This window comes from Oryx dammah, unplaced genomic scaffold (assembly GCF_014754425.2).
Source record: "Oryx dammah isolate SB20612 unplaced genomic scaffold, SCBI_Odam_1.1 HiC_scaffold_4, whole genome shotgun sequence".
NCBI lineage: Eukaryota > Metazoa > Chordata > Mammalia > Artiodactyla > Bovidae > Oryx > Oryx dammah.
This window is the reverse complement of record NW_024070188.1, coordinates 56,631,216-56,649,184: the sequence shown is the minus strand read 5'-3', so window position 1 is coordinate 56,649,184 and position 17,969 is coordinate 56,631,216. Positions and strand designations below refer to the sequence as shown.

Below are 17,969 nucleotides of genomic sequence, written 5' to 3'. Positions count from 1 at the left end.
GCCTGTGATAAGAGCTTGAGGTAACTTCTACCCTGGGTGGTAATTAACTCAGTTTCACTGGACTTGGCTGGTAACTTCCCTGAAATGAATGGGTGTGGCTTTGCTTGTTAGATTGAGAGCATCATGATCTTTCATCCCCAACTTTCTCCCTTCAAGGCATGGTAAATACTGGAACCCAACACACCTCTTTTTAAAGAATCAAGTGAATTTAAAAAGGAATCCTCCAACAATAAGGACCATGTATCATCACTGTATCTTCCACTTGGCTCAAAGCTTTCCAGATGTGATCTGCTCAACAATATTTATCAGTTGAAGTGAACTGAATTACTCTTTCTAACAGCTCCCATAAATTTCATTGCCACTAAAATGGAACATGAAAGTTCAGAAGAAATCAAAGGCTTTTGGTTTCTTCACGAGGTTTAGAAATATTTGTTCCAGAATGGATGTACTCTTAGACACACTGAGTATCTTCTAGAATATATCTGAAGTCTTTTGGTTGCAGGTGATAACAATTTAACCCAAGCAAGTTAAACAGAAAAAGAGGGGAAGGATTTATTGCTTCACAAAATACAGGTCTTAGCCACAGCTGAACTCAGAGACTCAAACAATATCATCAGGACTGTCTCTTTTTCTCTCTCCTTCTCTGGCCTCTTTCTTCTGTGCTTCACTCTCAGGAAGATTCCCCCTAACTCCCTATCAGCTAGCAATCTTGTGCTTACATCCCTTTCACTCACAACCCAAAAGGAAGACAGATCCTTGATCAACTCTTACGAAAGACTCTGGTCAACTCCACATGGACCACATGTCCCTTGAACGTGTGCACATGTCCCAGGGCAGGGAAGCCTAATGTCATGATGGACAGACCCCACAGAGAAGGGGAGGGAGTCCCTCAGAGGAAGGGCAGCTACGCAGATAAATGCCGTAAGGCTGCTCAACAATTAAAGGCCTGAAATTCCGAGTCCCTTTCTTCCCTTCCTGGCAATGATGGAAATAAAAACAGAGTCTTCCAGGATGACATCTAAGGTGACTACAGTTGTACATACGGTCTCATTCATTACAGAGGAAGTGTATTTACTGGGTCTATAATGAGCTGATAATCAAATTCCAAATCATCAGAAACAAACTATCTTCAGATTTGACTCATATTTATAAAAAAGTACAAATGATCTGTTTAACTCACCCCACACAGAAAGACTCAGCTATTTGTCAGCATTACTTTGCCAATAAAGGTCCATCTAGTCAAAGCTATGGTTTTTCCAGTAGTCATGTATGGATGTGAGAGTTGGACCATAAAGAAAGCTGAGCACCAAAGAACTGATGCTTTTGAACTGTGGTGTTAGAGAAGACTCTTGAGAGTCTCTTGGACTGCAAGGAGATCCAACCAGTCCATCCTAAAGAAAAGCAACCCTCAATACTCACTGGAAGGACTAATATTGACCTGAAGCTCCAATATTTTGGTCACCTCTTTTGTGAACAGCCGACTCATTGGAAAAGACCCTGATGCTGAGAAAGAGTGCAGGCAGGAGGAGAAGAGGGCAACAGAGGATGAAATGAAAAGATGGCATCACTGACTCAATCAAGATGAGTTTCGGCAAGCTCCAGGCGTTGGTGATGGACAGAGAAGCCTGGCATGCTGCAGTCCATGGGGTTGCAAAGAGTCAGACACGACTGAGCAATTGAACTGAACTGAACTGAACACAGAATGACTGTATGGAAACATATTTCATACATAAAAATAAAATGTCTATGTATTATTTAAACACATAAAATTAAGATATGTTTCCTGTTAAAATACAAATTCTTTGTGTGTGTGTGTGTATGCATGCATGTGCTTGGTTGCTCAATCATGTCCAATGCTAAGCAACCCCAGGCACTGCAGCCTGCCAGGCTCTTCTGCCAGGCAAGAATATTGGAGTGGGTTGCCATTTCCTACTCCAGCAGATTCTTTACGACTGAGCCACCTGGGAAGCCCTAAAATACATACTAATGCTCTTATTTTCAGTATCCTAGAAGGTCAGGGCTAGAACGTAACTGAGCTGTCAGTGCACCCGACCATTAGCTGTTCTATCCTCCGCTAACACATGTCCCTTTGACAAATCACCACAGGATGGACATTCACCTGTTTCATTCTACTTTAAAATGGGAAAATTTGCAACAGGAAAGGAGCAAGTAAAACGCCTTCTGAATTAGCTATAGAGGTATCTCTTATAGGGATTAAAGCTTCTTTTTCAGGTTTTTTAGTGAGACTGACAAACTGCAGGGGCCAATAAGCTTGTATTCCTGTTCAAGAACAATCCCTTCAGGAAGCTCACTATGAGACAATGAGGTAAAATTCAAAGAACACAAGTACTGTAAAAGATTTCAGCAAAATCTTCATCAGAGACTATTTACAACACTGATTAATCCTACAACATCTGCTGAAACGATTCATGGTAAGTATGGTCCTGTGTAGCAAGAGAAAGTGCTTAATCTTCCAAGAAATATGCATTTATTGTCAGTCTATTCTACCTATTGTGGCCAAAAAGTATACAGTTTGAGAAAATGTTCCACTGCTGGGCTTTAAACAAAAATGGTCTAGCTGCTTTGTGCTGCATTTACCGAAAAACAAACCATGATGAGTTCTACTAGATTTGACTACTCACCCCGTTATCAAGATTTCTGGCTGTGCATACAGTTAACTTTTCACACAAACATCGCCCTTGCACAAGTTGATTTTTTAAAAACATTAGTTTGCTTGCTTAAAATAGTAGCACTAATAAATCAATGAGATGAGGATACTTTCTCTCTACCACCACCAAGGGCAAAGGCAGGATATAACAGCAGCAGGAGGGGAAAGGGAACATTTGACTCTTACCACTTGGCCAGGTGGGTCCCTCCCTTCTGTATCTCTGCAGGGCTATAGAGGACGGGCTTTCCAACTCGCCTGTGTTTTGGGAACAACCACAAATGTAAACATTTACCAAAAACTCATTTAATTCCTCATTTGAGCTGCTCTCAGAAGGTACATTCTGGGGCCATCACCCTTTACAATGGAATTAGAAGGGTGTGGGCATAAGCACTCTTGTGCTCTGCTCCTTGGAGGTCCTCACTTAGCTCAGAGCAAGCTAACAAGGCTACTAGGTGGGCTCACAAAAATGAGAAAGACCCAGAAGCTTACTGCACAATCCAGTAGCAAGATCAGGCCCTCCCAAACATCTAATATGGGTTCTTTTACATGCAATCAACACAACTTATGAACTGAATATTTATGTTAGTGCTAATTTACATGTTTCTTGAAGCATGCTAGCTAAGAATTTCTCTGCCTTTTTTTGCAAGTCCCCTTTTTAAGTATTGGTAGACCATCAGCATAGCAGTGCCTGGCAGAGAAACTTCTCTTTAGACCACCCTGTAGCAAAGAAATTAAACACAACACCAGACAACAGCTGATGGAGTATGTGAATAGAGCATGAAGAAAACAGTGAAGCAATGACAAAATCAAAGACAGATGAAAGAATAATGGGGAGAGGATGGGGACAAGCCAGGGGTCAGTAGGCATGAATGAGAGGAGAGGGGGCACAAATGCTTTGACTCTAACCATAATTTGTAATTTGGGACTTGAACTTCGCTTCAGACACAGTGTCTTGTCTTCATTTTCTTTATATAATGTTTGTAAGTTGAGAAAGGAAGCCCCCCAAAGTACTTCCTGTTGATCAATATTGAGAGGGGCTGTATGTAAAACAAAAGACTTTGCATTCCCAGGGTCCCAGCTGAGAAAGAAAAGAGCAAATTCCTCATCAAGGTAAAGCCTGGCTTCTATGATTAGAAAAGAGAAGGCTGCTCACAGACGGGGAAAAAGAAAAAAGAGAACACAAGGAAAGCAGGAACTCTAGGAAAACCTGGAGCAGTGGACCAGGAAGTGGGGAAAGGCTCCCTACATCTGTCCAGACCAAGGTTTTTCCTATGCAGATCGACCTCGAGGAATCCATCAATCAACCAAAAGCCTCAGTTATACAAATGGATCATTCTGACAAATATATGAAGTTTCATGGTGCCAAATGAATATCAGTGCTCATTCTTAGAAAATAAACAACTCTGTTGTACAAAGTCATGTCAGTTTTTCAGCTCAGGACCACTGTATACTACAGAGTATCATTTTCACCAGTAAAATTTAGAGCACAGCTGTGGACTCTTGTTAATAAGCAAATACTCCAAAGTCTCCTAACATTTATTCCAAAGCATTCCCAGGAGAGTTCTTGTAAAACCTGGCTTATTTTCCCAAGTGCACAGGTATAAGATATGTATTCATTACTTTTAAACCTGTCTCTGGCTAGTTTCCTGAGGAACAGGAAATAAAAGCCAGATGTGAATCTTTGAGTATCTGAATCTGATATTGAGAGATTCTGTTGACCTATTTAAATTTCAATAAAGCACTGATGTAAGAGAAATGTGGCTGCAAACTTTAATAAGCACGTCTGTGAACATTTTTACTGAAAAAGAAGTAAAAATTCAATACTTGGGGGTAACTAGTGTAAGGCAAATCTATTCAGGATGTTAATTACAATGTGGGTACTGTTTTTTTACAAAGTTGAAATGTAACTGAATACATTTAAGTCAGGGAGGAAAACATTTCAGTGCAAATGTCATCACTTTAAGTTCTGTTTTCTAGGCCATAAGCAGATGTGGAACCTGACTGACATTAGTTTAAGAATATTCAGCAAGGTTTTTGCAGAAGTCAAAGTGGCATCCATCGTCTGGAGGGATCTTACAGTTACACCCAAATTCCCTCCATGGAGAACAAAGCAGAGGACACATGAAAATATCTGCAAATGTATAACACATGTCATTTCCGAGCCAGCTTTACTTCTCTATATGTTATTATTGAGCACTGCTCTGAAAACATCTCAATTTCAGAGAATGCAAATGAAGTCTGGCCTGTATAATTTGTCGAATTGCACGCAATGACATGCAGAGAAACTCAAAACTAAGACTCTAGATAGTGTGATAAAAATAAGCTGTAAAATACCAACAGAAGGAAGATGAAATTCTAGATCTTCAACACAGCCCTATTCATTGAGTGACTGTACTCTGACAGTTAATTATTAACTATACACCTACCCACCCTTTTAAGAAATACACGTAAAAAATCACAGCTCCTTATTCTCCTGTTTCCCATAAGGGAAAAAAAAACAAACAAACCCACTACCCGTAGAAGAAGACAGTCACTCTAAATAGCCAAGCACTTAGGATTCAGCACAGTGCAAAACCCACTTACTGATTTTTTCCTCGTCTCTTGAGAAAGGAAAGCAGCAGAGCTGGCCCATGGCACTGGCGCTCTCTCTCCCGCCTGGTGTTCTCTCCGGGTTCCCCAAAGAGCAACTGCAGTTTACCCCACGGTCCGCGAGCACACCCTGCCTCCTCCACTCCTCGGAGCAGCACAAGAGCAGGGAGAGCTGCGGCGGGGATGCTCTCCGACAGGGGCACTCGCAGCCGCTGGGAGCAGGCAGGCTCCACCTCCCCGGGCCCCAGCCCCACACAGCTGATACGGGGCTGGCTTTCGGGGAAGCGAGACTGGCTTTCGGGGAAAGAAGCGGCCCTACGCTCGCCTAATTCTCTAAAACTGGGAGCTCTCGCCCTGAGATGAGTGCCACGTGCGCTGCGCGGCTCTGCAGATAGGTCTCTAAGAAAGGTAGTGGAGAACAAACCACAAGGAGTCCTTTCTCCTGCAGACAGATACGGTAATTATACAGGGAAATTCAAAGCGGGAGAGGGGGGACTATACATTCTGTTACTTAGAGAGGAAGAGCTTTCTTTTATCCCCAGGGAATTTTTATTTCTTTGTTTCAGAAACAGGAAACCTGACTTTGCAGAACACAGAAAACACAAGTTGGAGTACCAGGAACTTCAAGCTGCAAGAAGGGTAGAAATGGCGAAGTGGAGGAGGAGATAAATGATTTTATCATTTAAATATCTGCTTTTTTAAACACTGCTGTGTTTCTCTACTAAAGGATTAAAGCAATACCATGAATTTTTAAATTAGAGCATCAAAGTATGTCAGTAGCCCAGAAAATGCCCCAAATCACTGAGAAAAAGATCAGCGATAATAGCATCTTTTCTGAATAAAAACACAAGGTGGTTAAGGTGGTTAAGCAAATTCAGGGATGGCAAAACAGCTGATTTCCAGACACGATATATTCTGAATTTCATGTAATCGTTCATGTAAAGATTTCATGTAATTGTGCCAAATCTGTCATCTTGCATAGGGAAGAGCTTTATTTTGCAACACTATGGGAAGGAAAGACAGCTCATGGTGCCAGGAATACCATCCAAATTCTTACTCTATTCCTCGACTTTCCAGCTAGGTACTCACACCCATTCACTGGGCACTGGAAGGAGAAGGCAGTGGGTGATGATGAAAATTTCCCTGGTTTTGAATGCAGTGTCTACTTTCCTACTTATCTGAAAAAAAGAGTATACAGTCTGGAAGAAAAAACAAAACTATTTTTTAAATCCTAAGCATTACTTTGTGTGTTAAAGAAACATCTGCAGTGAACACACTTCACTGAGGAACATGAGTAACTCCTGGCATCCCCTAATCCTGGCATTGGTGTAGGGATAGAACCTTTAGAAATAAAAAGCCAGAGGTCTGAATCTCAGATCCGTCCGGTATTAACATTTCTGAAACGCTGACCTCTCTGTCTGAGTTTTGATATCTTCATCTGTAAATCTGGTAAACTCATTATAAAATTTTAATTCGTTATTGCAGAGTAGGTGGTGGTTGGGAGGAGGGAGAGAAGAGAATAGACTGAACATCTCAAGTCTTTCCAGCACCAGCTAGCAATCTCACCTCCGCCTCTCCCAATTCTGGCGCCCTCTAGCTGCCATCTTGAGTTACTGCTTACACCTGTCACGTTCAAGCAAATAGCCCCCTCACTCCAATGCAACCTCCAGGGGATAATGTCCTGTGATGAACTCTACCAACTTGACTTTATTAATTAGTCCTTGTTGGTACTACTACTGAAAACGTACAATTAAGCATGAAACCTATAAAATATATTGTTAGCTAAGCAACAGTATGTATCCCAGGATGTCCTGAAATCCAAAGGGGGTCGGGGAGGATGGAGTTATAAAATGTTAGAGGCTTTTTTCCCCCATAAGCATTAAAAGTGAACTAAGCATAATAAAAGATTAGAAAACTACTGAAAAACTCAAGAAAGGAATTTTAAAACTGGCTTGCTGCTGCTGCTGCTGCTGCTGCTGAGTCGCTTCGGTCATGTCCAACTCTGTGCGCAAATAATTAGCATATGGTTTAACCTCAAAGAGGGGATGGAGTCTGTGCTCAAGGTCACTAAGGTTTATCTCAGTTCTAAAAGGCTGCAGTTTAACACTGTACGTTTCTGGCTACTTCCAGCTCCAATCAGTCCATCCTCAAGGAAATCAGTCCTGAATATTCATTGAAAGGACTGATGCTCAACCTGAAACTCCAAAACTCTGGCCACCTGACGGAGAACTGACACACTGGAAAAGACCCTGATGCTGGGAAAGATTGAAGGTGGGAGGAGAAGGGGACGACAGAGGATGAGATGGTTGGATGGCATCACCGACATGATGGACATGAGTTTGAGTAGGCTCCGGGAGTTGGTGATGGCCAGGGAGGCCTGGCGTGCTGCAGTCCATGGGGGTCTCAAGAGTCGGACACGACTGAGCGACTGAACTGACTGAGCTCAGGATTTCTAAGAATAGTTTTCATACTGCATAGTTGTGAGTTTTTTCAATAAAGATGATTCCTTCAACATAAAATTAAATGTGATTTCACTCCTATAGATTTCATAAGAGCTTTCATATACATAAATTTTTAATTCAAAATAACTAAGAAATTCATGTGTCTGGAATTTTTCATTTAGGAAACAAACTATTTCATATATACGAGAAATTCTAGTCAAAAAATAGAACTTTCCCCCTGTCATTCCATGTCCCCCTCTCAAATGTGAATAAGTATCATGCAGAAGGATCTAGAAAGTAGTCATATTTTACCCAATTATTTGGGAATATAACAGTATATAATTAAGTTGAATAGTTTAAGGTAGAAGCCCCACCTCAGTTCAGCTCACTCACTCTGTAGTGTCTGACTCTTTGCAACCCCATGGACTGCAGCACACCAGGCGTCCCTATCCATCACCAACTCCTGGAGTTTACTCAAACTCATGTCCATTGAATCAGTGATGCCATCTAATCATCTCACCCTCTATCGTCCCCTTCTCCTCCTGCCCTCAATCTTTTCCAGCATTAGGGTCTTTTCAAATGAGTCAGTTCTTCGCATCAGGTGGCCAAAGTATTGGAGTTTCAACTTCAGGATCAGTCCTTCCAATAAATATTCAGGACTGATTTCCTTTAGGATGGACTGGATCTCCTTGCTGTCCAAGGGACTCTCAAGAGTCTTCTCCAACACCCCAGTTCAAAAGCATCAATTCTTTGGTACTCAGCTTTCTTTACGGTCCAGCTCTCACATTCATACATGACTACTGGAAAAACCATAGATTTGACTAGATGGACCTTTGTTGGAAAAATAATGTCTCTGCTTTTTAATATGCTGTCTAGGTAGGTCATAGCTTTTCTTTCAAGGAACAAACATCTTTTAATTTCATGGCTGCAGTCACCATCTGCAGTGATTTTCGAGCCCCCCAAAATAAAGTCTGTCACTGTTTCCATTGTTTCCCCATCTACTTGCCATGAAGGGATGGGACCAGATGCCATGATCTTAGTTTTCTGAATGCTGAGTTTTAAGCCAACTTTTTCACTCTCCTCTTTCACTTTCATCAAGAGGCTTTTTAGTTCTTCTTCACTTTCTGCCATACCCCACTCTTCCCTAACTCACAAAAAGAATCAAGTAGTAATTTAAAATTTAAAATAATTGCTAACAGCAAAGGAAACCATAAACAAGATGAAAAGACAACCCTCAAAATGGGAGAAAATAATGGCAAACAGAGCAATTGACAGAGGGTCAATCTCCAAAATATACAAGCAGCTCATGCAGCTCAATATCAGAAGAAACAAACAACCCAATCAAAAAATGGGCAGAAAACCTAAACAGATATTTCTCCAAAGAAGACATACAGATGGCAAACAAACACATGAAAAGATGTTCAACATTGTTCATTATTAGAGAAATGCAAATCAAAACTACATGCTGCTTCTGCTGCTGCTAAGTCGCTTCAGTCGTGTCCGACTCTGTGCAACCCCATAGACAGCAGCCCTCCAGGCTCCCCTGTCCCTGGGATTCTCCAGGCAAGAACACTGGAGTGGGTTGCCATTTCCTTCTCCAATTCATGAAAGTGAAAACTGAAAGTAAAGTCACTCAATTGTGTCCGAATCTTCGCGATCCCATGCACTGTAGCCTACCAGGCTCCTCCATCCATGGGATTTTTGAGGCAAGAGTACTGGAGTGGAGTGCCATTGCCTAAAAGAGGTGGTAATGTCTATATTTCACGTGGTAATGTCTATATTTCAGCGCTCCTCTCCTGGTTCATCCCACCCTCTCCTTCCCCACTGTGTCCACAGATCTGTCTACATCTGCGTCTCTGTTCCTGCCCTACAAATAGGTTCATCAGTACCTTTTTTCTATATTCTATATATATGCATTAATGTACATATTTGTTTTTCTCTTTCTGACTTACTTTACATGACAAGCTCTAAGTTTGTCCACATCACTAGAACTGACTCAGATTTGTTCCTTTTCATGGCTGAGCAGTATTCCATTGTATATATGTACCACAGCATCTTTATCCATTCATCTCCCAATGGATATCTAGGTTGCTTCCACATTCTGGCTATTGTAAATAGTGCTGCAGTGAACACTGGGGTACTTGCGTCTTTTTTGGTTAATGGTTTTCTCAGGATGTATGCATCTCATTGCAGAGTTCCATGTTATTTAATATAATTTGTGTGTAGTATCAGGTATATATTGGGTTGGCCAGAAAGTTCATTCAGGATTTTACATAACATCTTACGGAAAAACTTTCTGGCCAGTGCAAACACTTTATGAAACCTCTTACAATTTCAGAATAATGTTCAGAAAAATAGTTATTTAACCAAGCTCTATGGCAATATGTTTTAAATGCCTTGTTTTCTTATGTTTTGTCACCAAATCCTTTTATTAATGGTGCAAGAGTAATATAATCCTATTTTAAAACAAAGGACCTAAAGACAGATCCCTTATTGGAGCTGGAGCCTGGCCCTGCTGCCTGCCATGCCTTGGGGAAATGATGCAATGAAGAACACAGGGCACCAGAATGACCCCAGGAAGGATTCATCTTCCAGGAAAAAGGAGTAACTCGGACCATTCACAAGTGATCCCCAAAAATATTAGTGGGGTTTTATTAAGGGGTTAAACAGATTCCTTTCAGTAATATATAGAGATCTACCATAACTAGACTTAAAAAGAAGCTTAACGTCAATGATAAAATATATCTGCTATGATTTCATGTTCATAAATTTAAAAACATAACCTTTTCATGTTATCTTTTCTCATAGGCCTGGCTACAAACCAACCATGGTGAAGACAGTTGCCCATATCAGCTATAGCTGTTTGAATTTTTATTACAGTGGTGACAATAGCAGGAATACAACTAAAAGCATGAGGGGGTGGCAGCTGTCTCTTCTTCATGTACTTTGAAATATCAGCTCTGGTTACTGTCTCCAATGAAAAATATAATTCTTAACTATGACCAAAGACTCTATTCTCTGTGTCCTTGTTTGGCTTTATGTCCTATCTATAACTGAAAACATTTATATGTGGATTTCTGAGCAACCCTGTTACAAAAGTCTGACTCAAGATGAAGAAAAAAATCTCACTGTAATATTTTGACTCTATGAAACTGTAGAAATGACCAATTCTTCTGAGACCTCCAGTTCATTAAGAGAGGAGACCTGAGTTTAACAACTTATAGAAACAAATGAGAAAGAAAATAAAAGGTAAATGTTCCTTTATTCAAAAGAAGGGAGATAAAGAGAACATAAAATCATGAAGTGTAAACAGAGGGGGGAAAATGCTTTATCCCTCCAAATTCTGGAACCAAGCCTTAGGAGATGTGCCTTTAAGCACAGAAAACACACTTCAGGAAGACTTCCTTATAAAACAGGTAGCACGCTTATGGAAACTGTTATGCCAAGAAATGTCACCATTTCAGTGAAAAGGTACATAAGTTCAAGAAGCGCTTGACAACTGATGGAAATACAATTCACGAAAATTGGGATGTTTTGGAATATATCACAATTTTTAATGTTGACATCAGGGTACCAAAAAAAAACAAACAGCTAATCTGGGCTTGAAAAAGCTGAATGGACTTAATACTGTTTTGTTTCTCTATGTTCCCGTAAAACCCAATTTCAGTTTTCGATAATCAATCCACAGTAAGCATATCTATCTATCCTACAGATGTGCTTCCATTTTTCAATCATGCTACATCTGTGTAGTCATTTTGTACCCAAAGCGCAAGGTTCCGCAACTACAACATTATATATCGATGCTTGAAACCTGTTCTTATGAGTATCTGTCTGCAAGGGAAAAAGACTGAAAAATGATAACTGAAAAGCCTTAAGGATGATCTGTAAATCTCACTGGTGAAGTCCTTTTAAGTTACCAGGTAAAAGAACCTTGATCTCACTGAAATTTGGAAGCCAAGAATTATTTTTTACCATTATTCCTGTTTAATCATATTTTCAACAAAGACTTTTTAACTTCTCTCTACAGTGCTTTAGCTGTTTTTCTCAAAAACTGAAAGTTATAGGTATTTCAAACTGCCATATGCTCTGCAATTTCAGTATGTAATTGGAAAGAGAAAGTGTTTTTTCATATATGTGAAAAATATACCCTATACAGCATATGTGCATTTAGGAAAAAAGAGGAAACAAGCAGACAATCAGAGCTGCACAAGGAGTCCTTCCTTATCAATTGCAATGTCCTTCCCAACCTCTGCTAATGCATGCCTGCCGAGGGCCAATTTTCAAATGCCTCCTCCATGCTTATCATTCAGTGAGTTCTTTTCTAAGTATGTGGCCCAACCTCAAACAGTGGATGTAGTTGAAGCCTTTTCCTTAATGGTGAGAATAAATTAGGGCGGATGATCTATTTCCCTGCTCAGAGAACAGACAGCAGTAGGGCTGGGAGAAGGCTGAGAAGTTACAATGTGTTTATACACAGACACCTTGAATTTATATTACACCGTTTATCAAATCTATCTGATTCCCGGCACTATTTATGAAGCACTGAGTATGTGCTAACATGATAATCACATCAGCTCTTGGGGTGAAGGTAACTCTTGAATCGGGGGGTGCTACCAGAGTAGGTGAGAGAGAAAGCCTGGGCCAAAGGAGGGCAGGAGGCCCACATATGTAGGCACGATGAAGGGAGCAGGAGAAAGCCCAGAATTCACACTGTGAAAATCCTATTCGGCAGTTTTATGAAGGCAAAGCAGCACCAGGGGGACAAAGGCCTGTAACAGTCATCTACTCTAGACAGATACTCTTCAGGTCTGCGTTTTGCAGTCCGTCCTTTGCAGGCGGTAACAATGAATTCACAAAAGCTGACAGGAGTTACTTACTCACAGGCAAGTTCAATGTTTGCATGTTAAAACCTATTTTAAAAAAGAAAGAAGAGCAGAGAATACACTTAATCTGCTGGCCAGTATTTGTATTATCCGATATGGCTGCTTTCTCATTCAAGTGCCTTTAATCCTCTAATGCCATGCACCTTTCAGAGAGAAAGACACATCCTTCAAGGGAAGAAAAAAAAAATATTTCAAAAAGCTAACCAATAAGTAATGAGTTTATTTGTAGTTTAACAGTGTAAACAACACAAAATTTGGTTTTACAGTTCTCAACTTATTGGGTTTATTTTCCACAGGTCCTAATTCTTTACGTAGAATATCCTCAAATCTATATTTAGCTCTGAAAGTGGTTCACTGCTTGTCTTGATTCACTGACAGCACAACAGTCAGTCACATTTTCCTGCAATGTGAAGCATCTGAAGACTTCAAATAAAGGGTGCTTTAATGACTCAGGATATAATTATTAATTCTTTTTTCCTCTAATAACACAAAGTAATACAGAAGAATGAAAGGGAATCCCCAAGATAATGAAAAGAAAACTTTCTTATACTAGATGAAATGCAGTTAAACCAAGATTGGTTTTGGCAGGTCTCAGGACCTGTCATGATCCACCAGGGCCTAGGTGACATTCATCTGGTACACTATGTCAGTATTCTTTCTGTTTATAGATTCAACCATAAAGTTTTAGTAACTATCAGAACTGTGTTTGAATATACATAAAACACTGAGTCTATTTTCTGCTAATACATTCTGTAATTCATATCCAAAATGTGTTATATGTTAGGATGCGTTCAGCTGCAAGTAACATGAAACTCTTGATTCAGACGGTTAAGAAATTTTTTAAATGTCACTACCCCCCTATAATCTAAGGTAGAGTTGCTCTAGGTTGATTAATTCTGTGGCTTAAGAAGATCATCAAGGGGGGTTTGGGAAGCAGGTTCTAGAGGGAGGAGATAGACGAATACTTTTGGCTGACTCACGTTGCTGTATGGCGGAAACCAACACAACATTGTAAAGCAATTATCCTCAAATTAAAAATAAATTTGAAAAAGAAGAAGATCATCAAGAGTCATGTTCCAGTCTCCCATACTCGGCGCATCAGGCGTGAAGTCCCCTAGTGTCCCTATGGTTAAGATGCTGCTAAGTCCAGGGTCACGTGTATATTCAACAATTTCCAGCTAAAAATAATGATGTCCTCTTCCCAACAAATTATGCATCAACAAAAAAACTTTTCTCTGGGATCCCAAGAAGACTTGCCCTCACTTATCAGAACTGGGTCACATGCCACTTCCTAATCATTGGCAAGAAGAATGGGGCCAATCAACTGAAGGGCTAAAGTGGAGCCCATGTGCTCTGAGGTTCACTGTCTCACAGGGAAGGAAGGGCTCTGCCAACCAGGAATCAGGGTGGGAAGAAAATGGACTCAGAACAGGCAAACTTCTGTGGCCTCTCAGTTCAGTTCAGTCGCTCAGTCGTGTCTGACTCTGCGACCCCATGAACTGCAGCACGCCAGGCCTCCCTGTCCATCACCAACTCCCGGAGTTCACTCAGACTTACGTCCATCAAGTCAGTGATGCCATCCAGCCATCTCATCCTCTGTCGTCCCCTTCTCCTCCTGCCCCCAATACTTCCCAGCATCAGAGTCTTTTCCAGTGAGTCAACTCTTCACATGAGGTGGCCAAAGTACTGGAGTTTCAGCTGTGGCCTCTAGAGTTTTATATTTAACTTTTAATAGAAACGTGGTATCTATTGTTTGGTCTGTTTAAAATTAGAAAAGTGGGACTTCCCTGGTGGTCCAAAGAAGTAACCTATTTCACTAGGTTAGGTTCACATTGTAACCTGCCAATACAGCGGACACGGGTTGCATCCCTAGTCCAGGAAGATTTCACATGCTGCGGGGCATCTAAGCCCGTGTGCCGCAACTACTAAAGCCCCTGCACTCTAGACCCCATGGTCTGCAACAAGAGAAGCCACCACAATGAGAAGCCCTCGCACAGCAACTAGACAATAGCCCTGGCTTGCCGCAACTGGAGAAAGCCCACTCACAGCAATGAAGACCCAGTGCAGCCAAAAATAAAATAATTTAAAAATATGTTTTTTAATTAGAAAAATGATTGAAAAGGTCTAAATAATTCTGACAAAGAAAAAGTCCTGAAAAGTAGATCATCGATAAAGGGTGACATGCTAATTTTTTTAAACACCTATCCTATACAGATAAATGAATGCCATTCTCAGGGCTTCCCTAGTGGCTCAGCTGGTAAAGAATATGCCTGCAATGCGGGAGACCTAGGTTCGATTCCTGGGGTGGGAAGATCCCCTGGAGAAGGGAACAGTGATCCACTCCAGTATTCTGGCCTGGAGAATTCCATGGACTCACAGTCCATGGGGTCACAAAGAGTCGGACACGACTGAGTGACTTTCACTCACTCATGCCATACTTATAAACTAAATTCTTGCTAAAAATGCATAGTTGGGGCACAACTGTGAACTCTCTTTCTCTAAAGTGTATTAGGTTAAGACTGACTTAAGTAAAAGCTCTGGCTATTATGGGAGCTGTTAGCAATGAAAAAATATTTGGCAGCTACGGTTCCCTGGTATGAACCATGTGATAATCAAATGTAGTTTCCTTTACTCATAGCCAGAACCAAAACAAAACATTTCCCTGAATACCTTAGTCAACGTAAGATGAAACAGAACCACAGTTCATGAACTGACAAAATGCTGTTCTTTCTGTTAGCAACAGTTACTGCTTTAGGTATTTTATACAAAACAGAAATAACACTATACTGTCTTTTTTTCATAGCCCCCAAAATCATAAAGTCCATTTTCTATCTCTACCATTGTATTTACACACATAAATTACACATAAATATGTATATGCAATATAAAATATTGCAGCTCAGTGGTAAAGAATCTGCCTGCCAACTCTGGAAACACAGGAGGCGCAGGTTTGATTCCTGGGTCAGGAAGATCCCCTAGAGTAGGAAATGGCAACCCTCCAGTATTCTCGCCTGGGAAATTCCATGGACAAAGGAGCCTGGCAGGCTGCAGTCCTTGGGGTGGCAAAAAGCTGGACAGAACTGAGTGACTGAGCACGCATACAAAGGTACCTGATGGAGAAACACATGTATGTGTATGCGTGCGTGTATATGCAGGCATTTTATTTATATAGAGTATTTTTATTTCTGAAAGATACCAGTGTTAATACCATGCTAATTTAAGGAAAGCATTAGAAATAAAGCAAATTCATAATAATCTGAGTGGGTGTTCTGATGTCGGGAATAAACACTGTTACAATAAGTATTCTAATATAACTATTACTGCTGTTAATCTTAATAACTAACATTTTTATAACTTTATGTCAGGCACTGTGCTAAGTACTTTTAAAACATTAATATACTAGCTTGGTAAAAAAAAAAAAATGTTCTCAGGCAATTAGGTGATGTGATGGGCCAGTTACCCATAATGTTTGGCAATCAGAAGGCTTTCCTAACATTAATTTCCTATATCTTAATGGTTCCCTTTGACTGCAGACTCTGCCCTCTAATCATTTCATTCATTTATTTTTCTTTTTATTTGGAATTCAATATTTACTTTCATGTTTCCTAAAATACACTTAAAGGCTATACACATAGATCATAAAATATCATAAATTATCACTATATCATTCTAGCAGTGATGTTTAATGTGTCAGTTAAACTTACCACATAGCACTACCCCTTTCATATGTAAGATTCCCAAGGCATCTAATATAAATCATAAGGTTTGAAACCAGGCCAACAGATGGTTGGATTTTCAACACACCCTTCACAGCTGCCACTTTGTGTTAGCATCAGATTAATAACTGATATACCTGTTAAAATACAGTGAGCCATCACTAAGATTAATTTGCTCAGTTACTTATCTTGCAACTTCCTCTAATTCAAGCAGATGTAAAAAAGTAAGCTGGGAGTTCCAACTATTAGTTCTCTTTCATTTTTATTTGGGCTTAACAATGAAATTTCAAATAATTTCTTTTTAGTAGACAGGTTTCATCAGGGAAACTTTCTTACAGGTTTCATCAAGAAAATCTGTAAAAAGAGAACTATTAGATTATAAAAAGGAACAAGGCTGGCATTTGAAATATAATATTCTACCATGTCAAAGGTTCTGCTTTTCAAGAACATTATGATATCTAAGTAGGATGACATAAGTCTCAGTTAAACCAGGATAACTTGGTTTTCTTCTAACTCAGCAATGCACACTTCCAAGGATACCATGTGGATGATAAATTACATGGTCACACAATTTATGTGCCATAGAGTAAATAACTAAATGCTTTGCACTCAGCTCTTATTAAATTACATGGTAATTTTGAACAGGGAAAATTTCTAGCAGCTAAAGTTTTCAAGTGAAAAAACAATGTACAGTTCCCTTAGGTGATAAACTGTCTTTTTACTTTTCCTTCTGCTAACATGCTTGAAACAAATTCACCTTAAACAGTCTAAGTAGAGATGAAATTTTCTTAATCATTTCCCTGTCAGTCTGTACAAAAGAAAACAAGACCAAAATTTTTGGCCCTGTCCACCACAAAAGAGGCATTCCTATATTCCTATAGAATATAAATTTCACACAATATGATTTTAACATATCATTTCACATCGATATGCTATTGTCAGGCTTGGGTATTTTTCTTCCTGTCACATTTTTAACCACAAGATGCTAAAATGGAAATTTAAAAGGGATGAAAAAAAAATTAAGGAGAGAGGAATCTAACCAGTTTATATTTTATAGAGAGATAACTGAGTACCCTGTTACCTGATAACAGTAGCCTGTTAATCAAAATTAATCTGTTCAAAGAAATAGTTGGAAATATTGATCAAAATTAAGCTCGGAGAGTTGTCTGAGGAATAAATTTTTTCATAGTTTTCTTGGATATATGTACTAAAGCAAAAGTTCTTAAATGTTTTGGCCTCAAGACTCTGCTACACGGTTAATACTTATCTACAATCTCTCCCTACCAAGAGCTTTTGTTTATTTGGTATATTTACTACATTAGAAATTAAAAGATTTTTAAATATATTTCATTCTTTTCAAATTATCAATGATAAATTCACTATATATATAATGTCATCACAAATGTTTTGTGAAAATAACTATATTTTTAAATAAAAATTTTATAGTGAGATGAATGGCATTATTTTACATTCTTGTGACTTTCTTTAATGTCTGGCTTAATCAAAGATTTATCCTCATATCTATTTCTGCATTCAATCTGTTGCAATATGTTGTTTCATTTGAAGTATAAGAAAAATCCAGCCTCACAGAGAAGTATTTGGGGCTGGTGCACGGGGATGATCCAGAGAGATGATATGGGATGGGAGGTGGGAGGGGGGTTCAGGATTGGGA

General features: G+C 39.7%; 1 protein-coding gene across 4 annotated transcripts in view; it reads right to left on the bottom strand.

Moving 5' to 3' along the window:
• The window catches only part of AKAP7 (A-kinase anchoring protein 7), a 130,457-nt gene that overhangs the window by 29,334 nt on the left and 83,154 nt on the right, over positions 1 to 17,969 (bottom strand). The window contains exons 1-2 of one of the 4 annotated variants that reach the window (XM_040239224.1): positions 5,252 to 5,418; positions 2,855 to 2,923 (exon numbers count right to left, since the gene is read on the bottom strand). The exons of 2 other annotated variants lie outside the window; for them this stretch is intronic. In XM_040239224.1, the coding sequence (XP_040095158.1) occupies positions 2,855 to 2,923; positions 5,252 to 5,300 (118 nt within the window). In that variant the 5' untranslated portion in view covers positions 5,301 to 5,418. Of the gene's footprint in view, positions 1 to 2,854; positions 2,924 to 5,251; positions 5,488 to 17,969 lie in introns of those variants that run through there. One more of the 4 variants, XM_040239225.1, reaches the window with a different exon arrangement.